This window comes from Gavialis gangeticus, unplaced genomic scaffold, assembly GCF_001723915.1.
Source record: "Gavialis gangeticus isolate Ggan-Ray unplaced genomic scaffold, GavGan_comp1, whole genome shotgun sequence".
Classification (NCBI taxonomy): domain Eukaryota; kingdom Metazoa; phylum Chordata; order Crocodylia; family Gavialidae; genus Gavialis; species Gavialis gangeticus.
This window is the reverse complement of record NW_017729034.1, coordinates 79,143,120-79,163,419: the sequence shown is the minus strand read 5'-3', so window position 1 is coordinate 79,163,419 and position 20,300 is coordinate 79,143,120. Positions and strand designations below refer to the sequence as shown.

At 41.7% G+C, this 20,300-nt stretch overlaps 1 protein-coding gene across 3 annotated transcripts in view; it reads right to left on the bottom strand.

Annotated features, from left to right (window-relative positions):
* Positions 1-20,300, bottom strand: part of SYNE1 (spectrin repeat containing nuclear envelope protein 1) — a 631,505-nt gene that overhangs the window by 278,342 nt on the left and 332,863 nt on the right. For all 3 annotated transcript variants that reach the window (XM_019526891.1, XM_019526894.1, XM_019526892.1), the window contains 7 exons: positions 18,701-18,865; positions 13,629-13,985; positions 9,698-9,834; positions 8,278-8,455; positions 6,436-6,618; positions 2,826-2,969; positions 2,340-2,495 (listed from right to left, as the gene is read on the bottom strand). In XM_019526891.1, coding sequence (XP_019382436.1) covers positions 2,340-2,495; positions 2,826-2,969; positions 6,436-6,618; positions 8,278-8,455; positions 9,698-9,834; positions 13,629-13,985; positions 18,701-18,865 — 1,320 coding nt within the window. The remainder of the gene's footprint in view (positions 1-2,339; positions 2,496-2,825; positions 2,970-6,435; positions 6,619-8,277; positions 8,456-9,697; positions 9,835-13,628; positions 13,986-18,700; positions 18,866-20,300) is intronic.

The window sequence follows — 20,300 nt, the reverse complement described above, 5'->3', positions numbered from 1 at the left end:
GAAAAGCTCTGTATTATCAACAGATGCATGCACTGCACACCTCCCCCTCCCCACTCCTTGACTCAGACTGCTAGCCCAGGGTTGGGGTCTGGCAACATTCCCGCCCCTTGAGTAGCCAGCAAGGTAAAGGCTGGGATGATGCAGGCAGACCTCCCTAATCAGAGCATCCTGCCAGGGTTTGGCCACGCCCCCCTTCATCTCAGTACTGTGGAGGGGAAGGGAGGGCTGCTCTAGTGCACCCCAGCTTCTAGCCTGAGCCACTGCAGGCTTGTGCCTGAATTTCCTCAGTCCACAGAGAATGTCTATCTGGTTACAAACCAATTCAACCTAGCCACGTTAGATTAAAAGGTTAGATTAAGCTGCAAAGTTTGAATCAATTCAGGCTCAGGCTTTTTGACTGTCTCACCCTAGCCAAAGAGGTGAAGTCCAGTGTCACAAACCTGGCCGGTAGGATTGATAGGAAATAGAACTGTGCCTCATACACACAGCTGCAATTCTACTTTCACACCATACAAGCATGTAGAAGGCAGGGAAAATTTGCACCTTATAGACTTACCAAAGTGTGTGTGGGGATTGGCAGGGGAGGGTATGTGCACGTAGCACAAACTTTTGTAAGCCAAAGTTCACTTCACAGGAGGCTACACACTGACCATGACTGTGTTCCAGTCCTAGAAACTGGATGTGAACCTGTGTTTAAGTCCTAAAAACTTAGTTTACCAGATACTCATGACCAGTGGGTGTTGGAGGAGGAAGATAAGGATAATCCCATGCTTTAGCCCTAATAGCTGAGTGGTTAGACACTTGCCTAACAATAGAGGGACGCAAGTTCTATGTCCTCAGTTCTTCTCACACACTGGGAATTTAAAGCTGTTCTAGCCACCATGCTACAGTTCAGACATTATTCAGTTCCCCTCTCTAGTGCTCCTTTTAATGCTGTCCTACAGGGCTGTGTGGCTTAGTAAGATGGATACTACCCTGGAAAGGGGCAGGCCCTGGCTTCTAGCCTGTGCCCCTGCTCCCAACAGGGCAGAAACTGCCCTACTACACTCTGTTTATTTTTTCCAATAATAAAATACAATAACTACAATAAGCAGTGACTCAGCTGAAAAAGGAGAGCTGAAAAGAGGTCTAGAAGATGACTAGCCTGTGGTGTGGTTTTTAAAACACACTACTGGGAAGTCAGAAAGACACTAACTGATTATATAGAAAGGGGAATGTAGAGCTTCAGCTTTCCAGGTGAGTGCCCTAGCTACTTAGCTACTGGGGCTAAAACATAAGGTGGACTCCTCCTCCCACTCTTCTAGGTGTCTAGCCTACTGCTTACATATATGCATATGCTTATGCATCAATACTGCAGTGAAAATGCAGTAGCAAACTGTGTCTAAATGGCAAAAATGCCACTTATACAGCTACAAATCTGTGATTTCAATTCCCAAAGGTAAACAGATTTTTGTCCCAGTTCCCCAGCGTGCCCTATCAGGAATGCTTCTGAGCATCCCCATTCACACATTTCTGTTACCATGTGCCAAACCCAGAAATGCAAGAGTAAAGCTACTCTGTGGCTATTCTCATCCGTACTGGAGACTTGAGTGTGACTGTGGAGGGCACGTCCCTGCAGAATACCTTCACTAGGGCATTTCTGGGATTTGCATATGTGAGTGGGAGAGACATACTTGACAATATGCTGTCACATGTTATGCAGATATAACCCTGAGCCCCAGTCCAGTGCCCCAGGCATCAGCCCATGACACCTCTGGCCAGTGATTCAAAAGCAGCCTGCCAACTAACAAATCCTTTAAAAATGCTGAAAAACAAACTACAAAGTTCTAGACCAAGACACTGTTAAGACAGGGAACAAATCCTCATCTTAATATTAATAAAACAACATTTCAACATGATGGTTCTGCATTAAAAAATCAGTTTGGGGAAAATAATTCTTCTACATGATCCTAGATACACTTACTGGCAAACAAAAACATGTACTTTCTTGAAATCCTGGTTTATTAACACAAAATTCCTACCTGCATTCCATCTAAAACAAAACTACCTGCAGACTACTGCCTTTTCATGGGATAAAGTTACTGCATACCAAATACTTCTGCTCTCATTTTCTTATCTCAGATAGATATGTTAGAAAAAGCAAAAGCTCAGTGCTCTATCTGGAAAAGCCATGCACACCTTTTCACCTCTTCAGCACAAGCCTTAAAGATAGGATAGATCAGATGTACCATGCAACAGAACAGCTATGCATCCTCAGTATTTCACAATTCAACCACTTTTTTCCACATAGGTCACATTCATATTAATGGCTTTAAAAGCACAGACAGTAGGTGCATTACCTTTGTTAGACTGCATAGAGCAAGGTACTGAGAAGACAGCTGAGACACTCTGTGCATAAAGCTTTTGCTGGCAGCTTGCTCTTCACACAGCTGCTGAGCTTTTTCTTTTAGCCTGTTGAGCTGAGGCTCATGACAGCTTATTTCCTCAAGGACAGACTGTAAAGCATAAGCATGTTGTTATTAAGTGTGGGGGCAAAGAAGCACAAAATGGAGAAGCAAGCAGGCAAAAGCATTTCCAAGGGTGGATAGAAATTAACACACTGACCCTCGGTAAGCATCCTGAAAAAATGAATGGTTAGCCCACTAAGTACACAATACAGTTACAGAAAGGAAATGATGCATGTCATCAAGAACTGCTGAGACAAATCTTCCTGAAGACGATTGTCAACAAGTAAGCCTCCAAACTAGATACAATCTTACTTAGAAAGCAGAAATGTATTAGGCATTTCTAACCCCAGGAAACAGGGGTTTATAGATGCTCATCACCTGTAATTTTTGTTGCTCTCGCCTCTTCGCAGGGAGATCATGGAGTCGACCACTACTATCCTGCACTGTCTTCTCAGTTGTGCTCAGCCAGTCCTGGAGAGGCTCAGCACTTGCTTCAAAGTCCTTCATCTGGATCTTTAAGTTCTGCAAAGGAAAATGAATATGCAAATGTAAAGCATGCATGAAACCTATGTTTGATGTAACTATTTCACACAACCTATTCCCAAACACACAGGGATGATATAACAAAATGCCCAGGCATTATCAGGACTCCACTGATTGAGGAGCTCACTTCAGGTCAGCTTCTTTCTCAACCTTGCCCAGATGCTTGGCTAAAGGTACGAGAGTAACTTTTTAGGAAACTGTCTGGAGAACAATTTAGAAATGGAGGTCTTCACACTGAGGGGTCAGACAACTGGCTTCACTCCCAATCTAAGGATTATTTTTGTTTGCTTGTAAAACCTTCTATGTGTTTTAGAAAACCTTTTCTGACTACATATTTATTTCTTCCAAGTCATTCCACCGGTTCATGGAAGAATATCAGAAACAATCAATGTTGAACAGAAGCTCTGTCCAGCAGAATTCCAGTCCTTCTGTTTTTCCCTGGATTTTTCAAACTAATTTTATTTTCTTTTTATGCACATCATAATTTCAATGAAATTTCAGGATTAGAGATATAGAATGTAGGACAGAAAATGGGTATCTGAGCAAGATTAGTTCCTTATGACATCTTCTCATCCTGGGAAAAAGGTAGGTAAAGCCATTGCCTTCAGTGCTGACTTATACCAGCTGAAGATCAAGCTGAAAGTACTTCTGCATTATCCATCAATGCAACTTAAAGCTGCCCTAAAAGTTAGTCTACTCCAACATGAAGTTATAGGCCTGTGTAACAGGGAACACAAACCCTGTTACTCGGGCACAATGGAAGAAGAAAAGAGGGGACTGTAGCAGGGAGTCAGGGGACCCCTATCCCTTTAACAGGATGCAGCAGGCTAAGCTAAAGGACTGCAGTCTGGCTCTTAATTAAGGTGGTAAAACCCCTAAGCAGGCCTGGGAAAGGCACATGTCAGAAAAGGGGAATAGCTTTCAGGTATATAAGCCCAGGGCCTGAACCAGAATGGGCAGTCAGACCCTACACGCTTCAGGGAAAAGAGCTCCCCCAGGGAGGCTAACTGCAGAAAGCAGTGCTCAGGGGCACCCAAGCTACCCACAAGGGTGAGAGCAGAATTACAGTTTGTGATAAGATGTTGACAGACAGCAGGGAGAACTTTGTGGAAGTAGGTTGCTTGTTTTTCAGTTGTCATGATGTATATTTGTTTATGTTTGTTGAATAACCGGAGGACTGAGAGTAGCTGTAGAGGCGGAGACCACAAATGGGGTAACTGGCAGGCATCCTCCACTGTGAGGGTGAGGCCCAAAGAGCCAGGGTCTGACTCAGTGGACTTGGGCTGAGGTCAAACAGACTGAAGCCTGGACGAGGGTTGGGGTCAGAGGGACCCAGTGTTAGTCCCGGCAGAAAGAGAGAGAGGCACTTTGTGGGTTAGAATCTAAATTCCAAGTTAAGCAGAGCAGTGTGAGCCCATGGAGTAGAAAAAGGGGAGTAGAAAAAGCACCAAGAGTTTGCCAGCTTCTAAAAGCAGCCTCCCTTCCCCATTATCAACATCAAGGTGTGGCAGGAAAGATGTCAGAGGATGATCCTGAGAGGCAGGAGCAAAGGCTAGTCAGAACAAAGGCAGCCATCGGGGGTGCCACAGCAGCCCTTCGGTTCATCCTGTCATAATGGTGCATTGGCCAGGAATGCATTTCTTAGCAGGCTTCCTCACCAAGATGGGAGTAAGAGGTGTTCCTAGTGGACTGAAGGGTACAAAATGGAGGTGGACAAAGTGCTGCAGCTCTTGGCCCAACAGCAAGAGGCAAATTAACGGGTGCAGAATTGAATAGCCCAAATAGTACAGCAGTAGCAATAACAAGCAGAGGAACAAAGGACTTTGCTGGCATGACAACAAGTGTTCTTTGAGAGGCTCTCCCTCTGCGCAGCACCTACAAGCTGTAGAACGGAGGGCAGAAGCCAGTTTTAAGGATTCCCTGAAGAAGATGAAGGATGATGATCTGGTAGCCTTCATCGACATTTTTGAGAGGGTAGTGGAAACAGCTAGGTGGGACAAGATCACTTAGGCCATCCACTCAGGTACATTATTGATTGAAGAGCCCCAAGTGGCATACTCAGCCCTCCCAAGATAGGGGGCAGACAGTACAATAAAGTGAAAGATTGTAAACAAATCATGTTCTATACATGTTAAATCTGACCACTTGAAAACATAACTATAACTAAAAGATTTGTGTGGGTGGGCACATCTACATGAGACATTTACTGTGCAGTACACTAACCTAATCTACACATGTGCCCCTATTAGGCTAAAGTAAATTAATTTACTCTGCAGCAGAATAGTACTTGTAAGAACCATGAAATGCTGCAGTATTTGTAAATACAAGTACTACTCTGCTACAGAGTTTTTTAGTCCGCAGCAGTGCACAAGTAGACCTTGCCCTGCCTGGCTAGGGCATGAGGGTGTTTCAGTGTGGGGGCTGCCTGCTGGATAGGCCCATGATAAAACAGCCTCATGCCCCAGCCAGCCCCACCGCAGCACATTATACTAGGGAGAAGCAGCCCTAGGGGTTGCGACCTGACTCAACGTGCTGCAGTCCCAGGTGCACTGGCCAATGGTGTGCCCTGAGCAATAAATTTCAGAGCAATAAGCTCTGGAATTTATTGCTTTGCATTAATATGCCCACGTAGACATCTTGTAAGTCGTATTTAAATCTTATCTCAAGAACTTAGATCTTATCTTAAGATCTGGACTGGGACATGCATGACAAGCCAGTCTTACTCATGTTTACTAGCACTTTCATATTTGGGCTATCCTATAAACGTCAATGAAACTATAAGGATATCAGGGTCTTGTCTTAAAAGAAGTTCTGTGAAAAAACAAACAGTATCTTGTCATGCACCTTAATTATTTTATATTTGATGATGTGAGAGCTGGTGAATGTGGGACAGATTCTACCATCTTTAGTCCCACTGGGTGCGCCTACACTTGCGCTTTAATGCACAGTAGCCTATTTTGCTGTGTATTAAAGCATAAAAAATGGTGTGATAAAGCTAATGTGCAGTAAAATAGGCTACTGCTCATTAAGCTTCACTTAAAAAATGTGCCTATTCATTACAGATCATTAAGGCAGCCTAAAGCTCATTGCTTTAGTACGTGACATTGGAGGTACTAAATTTAATATGCATTACAAAAACCACCTTAATGTGCATGTAGACGCACCCACTGAGTAGTTCCTTTCTACACAAGATGCCCCATTTAAGCCAATGAGATGACACAGGTAAGGAATTACCTAATACGAATAAGGGCAGAAGAATAAGACCTGCTGAATGTAGCTATTTACAAACTGTGTTAAACTAGTGGTATTTTGTAGTTAGTTTGTAGTTCTCTACCCTGTAAGAAGAAATGTAAAGAACAAGATCTATCAAGACATATTGGTTAGAAAGAACAGGCAAAAAAACCCATTTCTTATCGATCTGCTTGTTTTTTGACTTGTTCTATACCTCTAAAGCAGATTCCTTCTGGTGTAGGGTGGTGATAAAATTTTTCCAGTCTTCTTTAGCAGTAACAACTTTTTCCTGGATAACTTTAGTCTTTTCTTTGTGCAGAATAGTGCTCAAAAGCTCTCCTTTGGATACTAGCATATTTAGCTTATATTGGCCATTTTCACTTTCAGATAAGAATTCCTACAGGGAAAAAATAATTATTGACAGTGGAAGTTCTTTTTGCACATTATCAGATTAATTGACCTTTACATTCCATTTTTTAATTAGTAAAAATTAGGTGCTTTAGAAATAAAACCAAACAGACAGGAGGCGTCAAGCTTAAACAAAGTGGATACTAACAGGTTAGGAGTGTGTGAGGGCACATAAAATGACATGCCCTTTATTTGGAGAGGATGCCTCTCTGAAAACAAAGTACTACAAGAAGTAATATTAGTAATTCAGTGGGTGCTCATTGCTCTGAGGGAGTAGTAAACTTATATCCAGGCAGGATGTTCTGGGTTATTCTGCTACTGAAGGAACATCTCTTGCATAAAATATAAAAGTATAGTGGCCACTTAGTGGTCAGTTAGTATAGTGATCCATATCCCCACCCCACCTGTCATGTAGGAGATAGGGATTCACTTCCGCAACAGGAAGATTTCCACCACCTTTTCCACTTTCCCAGCCCCAAGCTGCTCCCCTTCCCCCGCCTGCTACCCTCTCCTCATGGAGACATATGTCACAGCTCCTTTTGTCAAAAAATAATAATTCAATAATAATTATTTAAGTAATAATTTTAATTATTTCAATAATTACACTTCAGTTGACCAGCTGTAGTCTTCAGTATCTAGTTAATTCAGTGGCTTTCAACTGGGGTGCTGCAGTACCCTGGAGAGCCATGAGACCCTTTCAGGGGTGCTGTAGCATGGGCACCACTGCTGCCAGGTAGAACTGCCCTGTGCACCTTGACAAACCTAAAACAGGCAGGAGTACCTGGTCCTGCTGCAGCCCTTCCTGGTCCAATCCCCCATGCTCTTCACAGAAACAGAGGTTCATGGGGCAAGTGGAACTTGTCCCATGTGCTTCTGTTTCTGGAAGGAGTACTGGAGGGAAGTGATATGAACTGTGAAATGCTGCTGCGAGAGTGGGCTCTCCTGTTTCATGTAGACTTACTTGGCTGTCAACAAGGCAACACCCCAGATAAGAACCACTGATTTAAGATGAGGCAACACAATGGTGATTCTCAACCAGGACTGAGATTTCAAGTTCCATCCGAGAGGTGCCTGTATCATTACAGCTAGAAGCTGTAAGGAAAGACGGGTAGGGAACAGCTCACTATGGATAGGCCCTGCATAGGTATTCTTGCCCTTAGTATCTACCCTGTGCCACTGTGAGTCACAGAGTACTGGGCTAGACTGACCTTTGGCCTGACCCAGTATGGTACCTCTAATGTTCTTAAACATTACTAAAAAATTGCAGATTACATTGATTTAATTTCTGGTTCCATGCCCTAATCCTAAAACCCATCGCCTTCTGATTTTTATGGATTAACAGGAATGTTATTTTATATAAAATATGGATTTCTACTTTGTGCAAAAGACCAAAACAAACAGGGAAAAGTTACCATAAATCGGGAAAGCTGTGAAACAGACAATATACAAAATGTTGTCACATACACAGAGCAAACAAACTGGACAAACAGAAAACTGTATTTGTTTAGTGCCTTTTAGTTATAATCTTCTTCGCTTTTACTGTAATAATAGCAAACTAAAAACAGAGGGTAAACAAAAATTCAGTATTAAGTATGTTTTAATATGACTGCCTCCATGTTAAATTAATACCCAAGTGCAGTACAATTACCTGTATTTTTTGTAGATTTGTTGATGCTTCATGGATATTCTGAGGCACATCAAAACATTTGGCTGTAGTGATTTTTGCACTGACCAGCCACTGCTGGAAGTCTCTGAAAGCTGTCCGGAATCTCTGCTGCAAGACCTGCTCTTTATTCTGACAGCCCTTTGAAGCTTGCAGAGAGATGCTGAGGGTCATATTATGGAGTCAAATTAAAGCAGGAAAAAAGAGGGGATTCAGTGAAATATGTTGAAACAGACATTTCTACAGAAACTAAACCAGGACTCAAGTCCTTTGAAACTAAATGTAACTACAGAATTTTTTTAAGGATGTACTGTGCTCATATTTTACATCACTGAGGGAAAAATGTTTTGGCAGGCATGCCACTTACTAGTCCTGCATGCCCACCCCCACCCCATGCCACTCCAAATTTCTTTCCCTGCCCCATCTGGTGCTCTGCTTTCTGCTCTCAGCCCCGTAATCTCAACTGGATCTGCCGCTCTACTTTCTGCTTCCTCCCCTGTGCTCCCTGCTTATTTTGCTGCTTTGCTTTCTGCTTCCTGCCCTATGAGCTTTTGTGCTGCATGCCACATGCAGAGGCTCCCTAAGTCGTGGCACCCATGCTGTGGGTTGGTGACCCGTTTTACATGACCGTTAGTGAAAGAGAGGCCTCTCTCCTACAGAGCAAACAGGAAGTTTTGGATCCTGTTTGGACCACATGACTCTCCCTCCAAAAACAAATAGCCAGGGAACTGACAGGGAGATAAAGAGAGTAAGGAGCACCCTGGTTCCACCATTTCAATAGATCAGTCAGCAGCATTTGGCTGAAATGAGAAGGGAAAGTAACATACACACTTGAAAGTGCTGTTTTAACTTTCTTTTATCTAAGAGTAAGGGAAAATGCAGAAGAGGAATTGTGATTCAGTCTGCCTTCCCATAGATCCTGGTAGAGTAGGATAGCTACGCAGCACCCTCTACTTTCAGCTATGTCTTGTGACTCACTGTAGTCTGAAAAAAAACAACAAATGGGCAGTTTCATGTACTGGATTGGTATTAAGTTCAAGGTAGTAAGTAATCAACCCATTTTTCATGTGCAAATTTCTAATTTAGAATTTCATAAAGTTTCTGTTCTATAAACACAAAGGCCTGGATTTGATTCTACCTACCAGTCCTGGTCGAATCCTGAAAATCCAATTATACATCTACTTTTATAATACTCTATCATCTTGCCCATAAGACTGAGTCATATAAAAAGCAGGGAGGACAAAGGCACACCCATCTTTTGCATTAACTGTTTTTCAGGGACTTCACCAGGATGGAAAAAGAATTGCACTTAGGTACCCAAGTCCATTTATATACCTAATAGATAGAATCGATCTGGCCTGAAGACAGACATTCTTTCTTAGCTATATACAAAATGGAAGATTACCTGTTATATTCCTTAATTAACCCAGAAACTTTTACGGAGTAGGCACTCAAATCTATGGAAAATCTGCAAAGGTCATTTAATTGAGTCTTGATCTCATCTGTCATATGTTCTGCCTTTGTCAGAGCATCAAGTGTTTCCTGTTGGTGGTGGAAAAAAAAGTGTGAAGAGAACTTAAATTGTTGTTGACAAATTTAAATTAAGCACACCTGACAGCATTTGTGCTGTACTGAAGTAAGACTGCATGGTTACTCCAAAGGGAAGGAATGACAATGAGGAAATAAAAACAATGCTATTTAATTTATGTATATAAATTTAAAAAGCATGCTTGAAGAGTGTAGGGCAAAAAATTCAAAGGTCAGCCCAAGCCTAGCAGTTTAGCAAAGTACCATTGATAAGGCATGCTAATTTCTGTAGCCAACAGCACATGGGAGAGGGTGTAATTGGCTTCAGGTCTGGCTACCTTAATTCCTCAAATCAAAAATAACAAGCTGCAATGATAAGAGATTTGTGCCTCTGGTGCTACCACACCCCAACAATGAATACTTATTACTTAGTAAGAATTATTGATTTGTATCCTGAAATGCAATTTATACATTAGTTTTCTAAAACAGTTTCTACCTAGGTCAAATGCAGTCACAGAATAAAGTTAGACAAATTGGTCTAACTTTTTTAGATCAGCTACATAATTGGTTTAATAAAGGTATCACCCTAATAAACCATTGCCTCTCACATAATTTTTAGACCATTACAGTTACAACATCATTTTTAAACTACTATCACAGAATCAGTGATTACAACACAGAGAGCTTAAATGGATTGCCAAGAGGTGGTGAGAAGACTTACAGGATGTAGTCTGACCACATGCTGAAGTGTCAAATTAGTTTAAACAGGAAGGTCAGATTGAACTAATAGGGATATTTAAGGTGCACCCATCAGTGAAGAGGGTCCTTGAGTGACACCCCTCTGCATTCGTATTCATAGGACACTCAAAGCTAGCTGGAAGAATATAAATCTATTCTCTCTGTAACTAAAGAGAAAAACCTACTTAGATTGTAGTGAAGTGTTGTGTTAGATGGGATATAATGGACATGAAGACTGTTTGACATTTTTTTAATGCCTTGTTCAGATTGCTAAATAAAAACTTCTGTTTTAGAAAGAATATGCTGTCACTATATCATCGGTAATCAGTTACTGAAAGAACTGTACGGAAATTCCAGAGTCAGACCTTTAATGTGCTAAATGGTGAGCATACAATGAATTCTACAGCTATATCAGAATCAAAGTGTGGAAGAACTGTATACTTCCCAACACAAGTAAGGGCAAGAACCCTGTCATCTGTGGAGGGAGTACTTAGAGAAACCAGAAAGGGGAGAGAGGTCTGGCTAACCCCACAATTGTGACAGTGTAGGGATTTTTATACAGTTGTGTCTTTATTTTAGTTTAACTTACTACACTAAGATATCTATAGGATATTATCTGGCTTTGACAATAGCATATTCTAAAGATCAGGAATTTCCATTCTGGGATACCATCAGTTCTTTTGAAAAGGGGACAATTATTACAAATTCATTGCACTTAAAATAAATGTTTGCCACATAGATCTTCATTTTCAAATAGCCTAATACCACCACAACCACACAATCGTTTTGATAGGATACTACACAGGCTGGCAGAAAGCTGGGCTCCTTTCAAAGTGCAGTTATTATTTATATATACCATGTAAATGCATTTATCTACAGACTCGTCTACAGATACAGCTCTGGCAGAGTGAGCAGAGAGATGGATTTGATACTGGGCCATACATCCTCAGTAGAATTATTTGCTAAATTCTAAGCTCAGGATCTTTTTTTACTGTTGTTATGTTGCATAAACCAACAAGAATCCAGCTTGATTTGGGGATACCAAAATAAGCTAACAAGCCCTTTTCATAAGGAAAACATTTCATATTTGTAAACTAAGCACTCTTGATAATGGAATGTAAGACAATAGAAACAATGCTGCTGCACACTTTGAAAAGAACAAGGTTTGTTTGGTAATATCGTTTATTGGACCAACTGTATTGTTGGGAGAGATGTTACTACTTTTCTTTGGGTCTCTTTTATTGTCACTATAGAACTGTCTTTTTATGTCCAAAACTGGACAGATAGTCAGTAAATATTTTTATGACACTTGTATTTTAATAGTTTTCTGCTGTTAGCTATAAATTAGATTACAGAGTAGGGGCATAAATAGTAAAACTTCAGTTTTCTCTGAATTCCACAGGTTACTAAAGGATAGCATCGCTAAATAGCAGGAGGACAGAAGTGGACACTTCTACAGAAATAGACACATAAGTGGATTTAGGCACTTACGCCCACTTTTGCACTCAATAGGTAAAAAAGAATTCAGTCCCAAGTGAATTACAGTAACATTACATTCAACTTCAGGTGCTGTACATTAAAATAGTAACAACAAAAGCAAATTTTAAAAACTTCTTACAATTAACTTAGTTTTTGTTTTTAATTATGAAATTGTTGGCAACTATTGTATATGTGTAGGTAACACTACAATATTAAAACAGGAATAAAAAAAAACATAGCCAATAGCAATGCTGCTTATTTATACCAAAAAACAGCTGTGCTGGCATTGTGGCCTCATTAGTCCTGTTGTTCTGTACTGACATTCTGTATGCTGATACTGTAAATCAGATGTTTCAGATAGGAAATCCTGCGAAAGAGGAACCCATAGAAATAGCCTGGAAGGGAAGCTGGAGAAGGAGATTTACAATCTCAGTTTGAAAGAAGAACACCCGTGGGAGTTTTACAATGTTGTAGCAAATCAATCCGGAAGTTGGCTCTCTTAGTCTCTAGCAACTGCCTCAGAGGAATGCTAGCAGAAATAGCATTGCTGCTCTTGAAACTTTTAGGGGTACCCATTCTAATATTATAAAAGCCTACGTCTGTCTGTCTGTCCGTAATGCTTTATTTGCACTCTGACTGGCTGACGGAAACAGCCAATCAGAGTGCTCCAAGTGTGGGGGAGTGCCACCATGATTCTGAAGCCACACTGAGGACCAGACAGAAGGTGAGGGAGCTGAGGGCAGCAGCGCTTGCCTCGGCTCCCCCACCCCACTCCCTGCAAGTGGCAGAACAGCGGCAGCATGGGGCATTAGGTGGTGCACTGCATCCCAGCCCTCCACCTCCCCCAATCGTTCTTGGTGGGCAATTGGCTAGTGCTTTCATAGCTGTGACGACACTGGGATCTTTGGTTGTCTGATGTGCAAATTCTGCCAAGAAGCCAAGCGAAAAGGAGAGAGTATTTTAAGCGTACCTCTCTACCTCTAGGCACTGTTGAGTCGTCACAGGGTTGATTAACATATGACAGTAGCCTAAGGGTTTCTAAACCCATTTCTCAAACCCATATGCTAACATGTTCTAAAGTCCAATGGTAAACTATTCTGAGAAAAGGGCAGAATGAACTGGCAAAAGTGTGGATGAAATGAATAAAGAAAGCAAACAATGGTTTTCAGAAACATGCCACATGCAACTTTCACTCCCTGTGATCAGATTCAGTTATGGCCTCAAATACTGAGTGAACTGGAAGGAAAGCTCAAAGCTGGTATGTGTTGTGTCCTGCTTCTGCTTAGAGGCTCTGTTCTGAGCCTTCAGGAAGCTGAGACGCCTGCACCAAATCTTGCAGAATGAAGGCCAAAGAGAAACATTTTCATATAAACACTGCACTGTGACTGGTTTTATGGAAAAAAAAAAGTTTACAAAGACTGTACTAGAGTTTTCAGCTTTGAGTTTTACGGATGTATTTTTAGAAATACATTTCAAAGCTGCCTCATTTTCCTGTGCCTGAGGATTCCAGTCACGTGGTCGTAACAACTTTTCTTTTTTTGGCATATATACAACAACAACAACAATGCTGAAGAAACAGAAAGTGCCCTTACTTTTTCTTTGTGCCAGCATTCGACTATTTCTTGATCCGTGTGCTTGCTGTCCAGAGGGGTCAAATTTTGAGACCAGGCTGTGAGAAGTGCACTGAACTGTTGCAGGGCCTCTTCCAGCTGAGCAACTTGGGCTGTGAACTCCTGCTCCGACAGGGCCATTTGGCTAACAAGATCCTCTAGGCTGTTTCGGGTTTGGAATATGCTTTCTTCCCACTGCTTCCAGTCAGACTGCAGGGCCTGCATCTCTGCGTCTATGAGTTCACACCCACTGGCAGTTGTGCTCTGTTTCACGGCAGGAGCCAGTGTCTCAACCCTGTTTAGGCGGCTCGCACCAATCTGTCTGGAATCTATCAGCTCCTGCAATGGAATATTACCATGGTAACCAAAAGTGCTCTGATTCACTACAGCTGGAAGCCTGAACACTTACAAATGGAGGGCAGCATTGAACTGGGAAGTTCGAGTCAGTGTTTCATAGTGAACAGAGTAACAGTTTCAACAAAAAAAAAAAACATTTGCACAATATCCAGGCCACAGAAAAATGGGAGAGAAAGGTAGCAATAAAATTAAATCTACGAAGCAGGAGCAATACTTTAAATAGATCAAAGTGTGACTGAAACTAGGATACACTTTTAGAAGCTGGGGAGGGGGGGATCATTTTTTTTTTGGACAACACAAGAACGTTTGCTTATATTAAGATGAAAAAACCAACCCCCCGCAAATATGGTATGGTAGTTAAGGAGATGCAACAAGAAATGTGCAGGAAGGGTACTCTGTATGGGGAATAGCTACTTCTAGATTCAAAACTGGCTTAAAGACAGGAAGCAAAGAGTGAGTATAAATGGTCAGTTTTCAGGATGGATGGAAGCGAGTGGTGGGATCTGTGTTAGGACCAGTGCTGTTTAATACATTCATAAATGAGCTGGAAAAGGGGATGGGTAGCAAGGTGGTCAGATTTGCAGATGGCACAAAATATTTCGAAGTGGTAAAGACCAAGGTGGACTGTGAAGAATTACAGAAGGATGTAGCAAAAATTAAGCAAATAGGCAACTAAATGGCAGATGCAATTCAATTTAGATAAGTATAAAATGATGCACCCATGAGAAGTATAAAATGATGTGCACATCAACTTCATAGGTGGTTTCCGTTACTGAGCACATGCTGCTTTTAGCATCATTTCAATTATAGAAAATGTATTTTAATGAGTGTCCCTTTATGTGAAATAACTCAAACTATACATACACTATGATGGGCTCTACATTAGCTATTACCACACAGGAAAGAGATCTGGGAGATGTGGTGGACAGATCACTAAAAACATTAGCTCGGGGCTCAGCAGCCATCAAAAAATCAAACAAAATATTAGAGATTATTAAGAATAGAATTGTAAACAAAACTGAAAGTTTCATTATGCTCCTTTATAAATTGATGGTGGGTCCACACCTTGAATACTGTGCCCAGTTTTGGTCTCTGTACCTCAGAAAGACTAAGAACAAGAGAATGTAGACAGAAGGACATCAGGGATGATTAGTGGTATGAAGGGGCTTTCATAAGAAGAGACTAAAGAGGCTAAGCCTATTCAGTTGAGAAATTCTGTAACTCAGATTCTATACCTAGAAAATTATAACTAATTTATAAATTTTCCATATATAGAAGCTAACTACTGGGGGTCACCTTAAATTCCAGGTTGTCTTATATTCGGGTAAATATGGGAAACACCTAGATAGCAACAAACATCTGACAGCTGCAAATACTGGGCACGTCTACACATGTATATTAATGTGGAACAATACACTATGGGTCCTATTGCCCCAGAGTTGTTTGCTCCTGGCCATGTTTACTTGTGCACCTGGGACTGCAGCATGTTGAGCTGGATCAGAGCAGCTCCAGCTGTCAGGATGCCTGGGGAACCAGCCTGCCAGCTCAGGGCTGTTCTGACCTGGCTCAGTGTACTGAAGAGGGACTGGCTGGGGCACAAGAGTGCTCCAGTGTGGGGTTAGCTGGCAGACAGCCCCCACAGTGAAGCACCCTCATGTCCCAGCCAGCCCCATCAGCACCTACATGTGCATTGCTGCACACTAAATAACTCTGCCACAGGATAGTATTTGTAAATTTACAAATACTGTCCTGCGGCAGTTTATTACTTTACTGAGGCCTAATAGGGCCACACCTGTAGATGACTGATGAGACATTTACTGCAGACATAATTTGGCAGCTGCTCAGTAAACATTTTATGTAGATTTGTCCACAAAGAAGTGTGAAAAGCAGGTGCTAGGTACTCCTGCATTCTCCTGTGCTGGAATAAGTGTAGAGATTGTTTTCAATTTGTACCTCCAAAGTGGACATTGCCCTGATGGGTTAGGATGGGGCAAAGAAAAGAATAAAGGCCATTATCTTCCCACCTCTCCACTGAGCTCTGAAGAGCTGAGTAGGACAGTTATGAGATGGAGTTAAAGGAGTACATCTTGTCTCACTAAAGCAACTTACACTCAGATCCCATAGGAGTAACAAGCTCCATACCATTCCAGGTGTAGGTCAGGTTGACCCTAAGGCCTAGTTTGCACTACATATTTTGTCTATTAGAATTCGTTTTCCCTTGAAAACTTTGAAAGCCTTCACAGTCTAACTTCTGGTTCAGGGGCAGAACCCTCCAATCTGCCAAAAGAGCTGCACTCTCTCTCTGCTGACTGTAGCAAGATTTCTGCTGATGCCTAGTAGAAGGCACGTGAAAACATTCCTATACCTTTTGTCATTCAGCCAGATGCCACCCCAGAACACACAATGTGCTTGACCAGCATAGTTATTGTGAGAGGCACATGAAACCATGCAGCTGTGGATAAGCTTTGGTGACTGAGCTGGTAGCCACTCTCCGCCAGCAGAACTTCTGGAGGGAAAGTCATATGAGAATAACTACAACCTAAGGGTAGACTTTTACTTCCCTTGGGGCATCTCAGTGGCAGTTTTCTAAGAATGTAAATGGCCTTTTGGGCACTTAACCGCAGTTACAGTTTCAGTATCCCTTGCACTAAACATCCATACATACCTTGAGCATACGGAATAGCCTGCACACTGGCTCAGCAGCTGCCCAGTTATGTATGTCTGTTATGGACATATACCTGTGTCTAAGTCCTAAAAACACAGCTGGCCAGAAATCCATGAAGAACAGATGACAAACTCTGGAGGGGTAGGTGTCCCCTCACCATGTTTTAGGCCCAGCAGCCAAGTGATTAATGTACTCACCCAGGAAGAAAGACACTGGAGTTCTAGGTCCCTCTTATTCACAGAATCACAGAGAAATAGGGCCAAAAGGGACTTCCAGAGGTCATCCAGTTGACCACTGCCCCCACTCCCAGCCGGAGGCAGGATTATACCTAATTCAAACTATCCTATCAAAATTCATTGTCTAAACTATTAGCAAAACTGTGCAGTTAACACTGACAAAACTAAAAGACATAACAACTCAATCTGCCATAGGTAAAGCAGGGGGACCAACGTGGGCAATATCCTGCTGCTGCTGCAAAGGTTGTTAAAATGTGCTCAGTAGATCCAGGGAACATGCTGCCACTAAGGCAGGCAAAAACCCACAGAGTGGGCATGTCTATATGTGCAATTAAAACTCTGGAGCTTATTGCTCCAGAACTTTTTGCTCCCAGGCACCATGTCTTCACGGGCACCTGGGACTGCAGCAGGTTGGAGCAGCTGTGGTTGGCAGGTGGCCTGAGGGTCAGCCTGCCAGCCCAGGGCTGCTTCCCTTGGCTCAAAGTGCTGTGGAGGAGCTGATTGGGGCATAAGGGTGCTTCAGTACAGGGCTAGCTGGCAGGCAGCCCCCACACTGAAGCACCCTTGTGCCCTCTATGTGTGTGCTGCTGCAGAGTAAAAAATGGAGTATTTACAAGTACTGTCCTGCTGCAAAGTTAATTCGTTTACTACATCCTAATAGGGGTGCACATGTAGATGTGTGAAGTTTACTGTGCAGCTAATTAGTATACTATGAAGTAAATGTCTTGTGTAGACATGCCCAACCTGTACCAATTTGACCATAGGGTAAAATTCCTTCTTGCCTCCAAATATGGTGATCAGTAAGAGCCTTAGGACTTCATTTAAAGCTGTCCCTCTGGGCAGCCGAAAGAGGGATTTATACATGGCCAGGAGGACATAAACCAGTTATAACAGAGGTCAGCAACTGATGGTCCATGGACCCACCCAGTACACCAAAAATGTATTGTCATAAAGGTGGCAGTTGTTATATGTTCCACTGCTATACACCATCTAATGGCATCTAACAACTGCCACTTCCACCCTGGGTTCATACTGAGCTGCATTAATTAGGCCTGCTTTTAGTGAAAAGTTGCCAGAGCCTGAGGTAACTTCTCCTCCACTCCACAGTGGGACTGCCTTTTGGTTTTATCTTGTGTCCCCATTCCACTATGCTCCATAAATGTTATTCAATTACTATTAAATACAAGGAGCAGTAGCACTCCTTAAAAGACCTGTTGGAGAAGGGCGTGAATAGTCCTTGACCTATGGCACAGTGGCTAGAGCACTACCTTGGGAAGTTAGAGAAATAAAGGTTCAAATTTCCTCTGGGTGAAGGAAACCTAGAAACCTTGTCTCCTCCTTTCTGGTCCAGTGCCCTAGACAGTTTGCTAGGAAAGCTAAAACATGGGAAACCTTGCTCCTTTCCCTTCTTTTATGACTTACAGGTATATGTGTACATGGTCAGATACATTCCCAACTGGTGCATAATGTATGCATGCCTACTTATGAGTCCTGAGTGGAGGGGAAGTTGAATCACTACCTATGTTTAAGTGCCCAAAATGCCATATATGCAGCTAGAAAACTTCCAGTTAAGCCCAGTAAAGATTCCATCCTAATTGTCAATTTTATTGCATGTAGCACATAAGAAATGAGTGCATCTCAGGAAGTGCACACCCAGAATGGTGCAAAAGCAACAGACTTTTCACACATACAACAGGGAAGAGCATCTTTTAGTTTCACAGTACTTTTGGCTATAGCCTGTTTCAGTATACATATATGGAATTATCAATAAAAACACTGTAGATGATATTTCTTACATTAATTTTGGCCAGTTTTTTCTGCATGGCTGATGTGTCTCCAGATGTATCTGACCAGCGGTGCAACTCTTCTTTTGCAGAATGGAGCCAGTCTGTGAATTCATGCACAGCATCAAGATAAAGCAAATGGTCCTTCACGATGTCTTCTACCTTCTTCATTTTCTCCTGTCAGACATGGGAAAACCTACCCATTAGTGTGCTGAAATCATCTGCATCTTTCCTGCCCTTCAGCATGCAGCACTGTGTCACACACTGGAGGGCAGGACTAACTTCAGAGTATTTTTTCTAATTGTTGCTTCACAAGCTGTGTCTAGTTAAGAATTACATTCTGCCTGTTCTTCCTCTTCCCCTTTGTGCCCCCACATGAGAGATATCTATGGTCTAGTTAAAAAGAGAGGTTGCCTCTCTAAAATGTATGGGGAATTTGAGAGTGCACCCCACTTTCTTTCCCAGTCTGAAGAGACAGAGGCACTATCCTTTTGCTATTCTTTTATTCTTTCCCCCACACACCCACAAATTATGGATGAGTTAGCCATGACTCTGGGAGGCAATGCAATGTCTTTTCTATATTTTCAAAAATTTGAGTTAATTTTGATGCACAATCTGCCTCTAAATATGTAAAAGTAGTCATGTGGAATTCTCACATCCAAAACTAAATTCAAAGACTTATTGTCTTCAGTGTGGAAGATCTGAGAGCATGCAGTATGAAAGTAAAGAGTCTATGAATAAACATTACACATTGATCAAATGGATGTCACTATATTTAACAGCAAAGTTATCTTATTAAAGTAATAACTGACAACCATAATGGTTGATCCCTCAATACACAAAATTATCATAAAAAACCCTGACTCTCAGAACAGAAAAACAAAAACAGAGAGGATACTGTATGACTATCATGATCAGATATTAGATGGTATCTTTTTTGCTCCTTTTCCTAGAGAAATATATGACTATATTCTAGATTTGACATGGTTTCTATGAAATAATTTGCTAGAGCCCCCTATTAATTTGTAAACCTAACATTCAGTTTTCTGTATTTTCTAGGGTTTATTTATGCATTATGATTTATTAGTTAACAGCAGAGTACTCTTTACATAATTCTTTTTTCTCAATGATCCAAGATACATTTCATAGAGACTTGAGATTCAATTATTGCAGGATCTGAAATTTTACTTTTATATCCCAATTCCCTAAAAAGACAATCTCTTCATCTCTCGTTCTGTTATAGCTTGTGTTATTGATGCAAACTCTCCCAGTAGCTCTGAGGGTGTAGGCCATACCTTAGTCTTTTTTCTCCCCATTAAGGCTAGTGTTGATCAAGGAGCTGGCTGGTAAAAAGGCTTAAAGAACAACCATTGCTATGTTTTTTTTCTAACCAAATACCAAAAAAAAGATTGGCTGTACAACATGCTCAACGTCCTGGAAGAGCCCTATAAAGAGGCTTTCCTCTTTGGCCTATTTATCAAAATATTTGTCATAGTGAATTAAACTAGACTTTATTTTAGATTCAATCTTTATAGCTGGAGAAAGACTCAACACCAGTATTTGTTTTCATGTTAATACAGTTATAAAAACAGAATGCTTGAGCTGCCCTCTG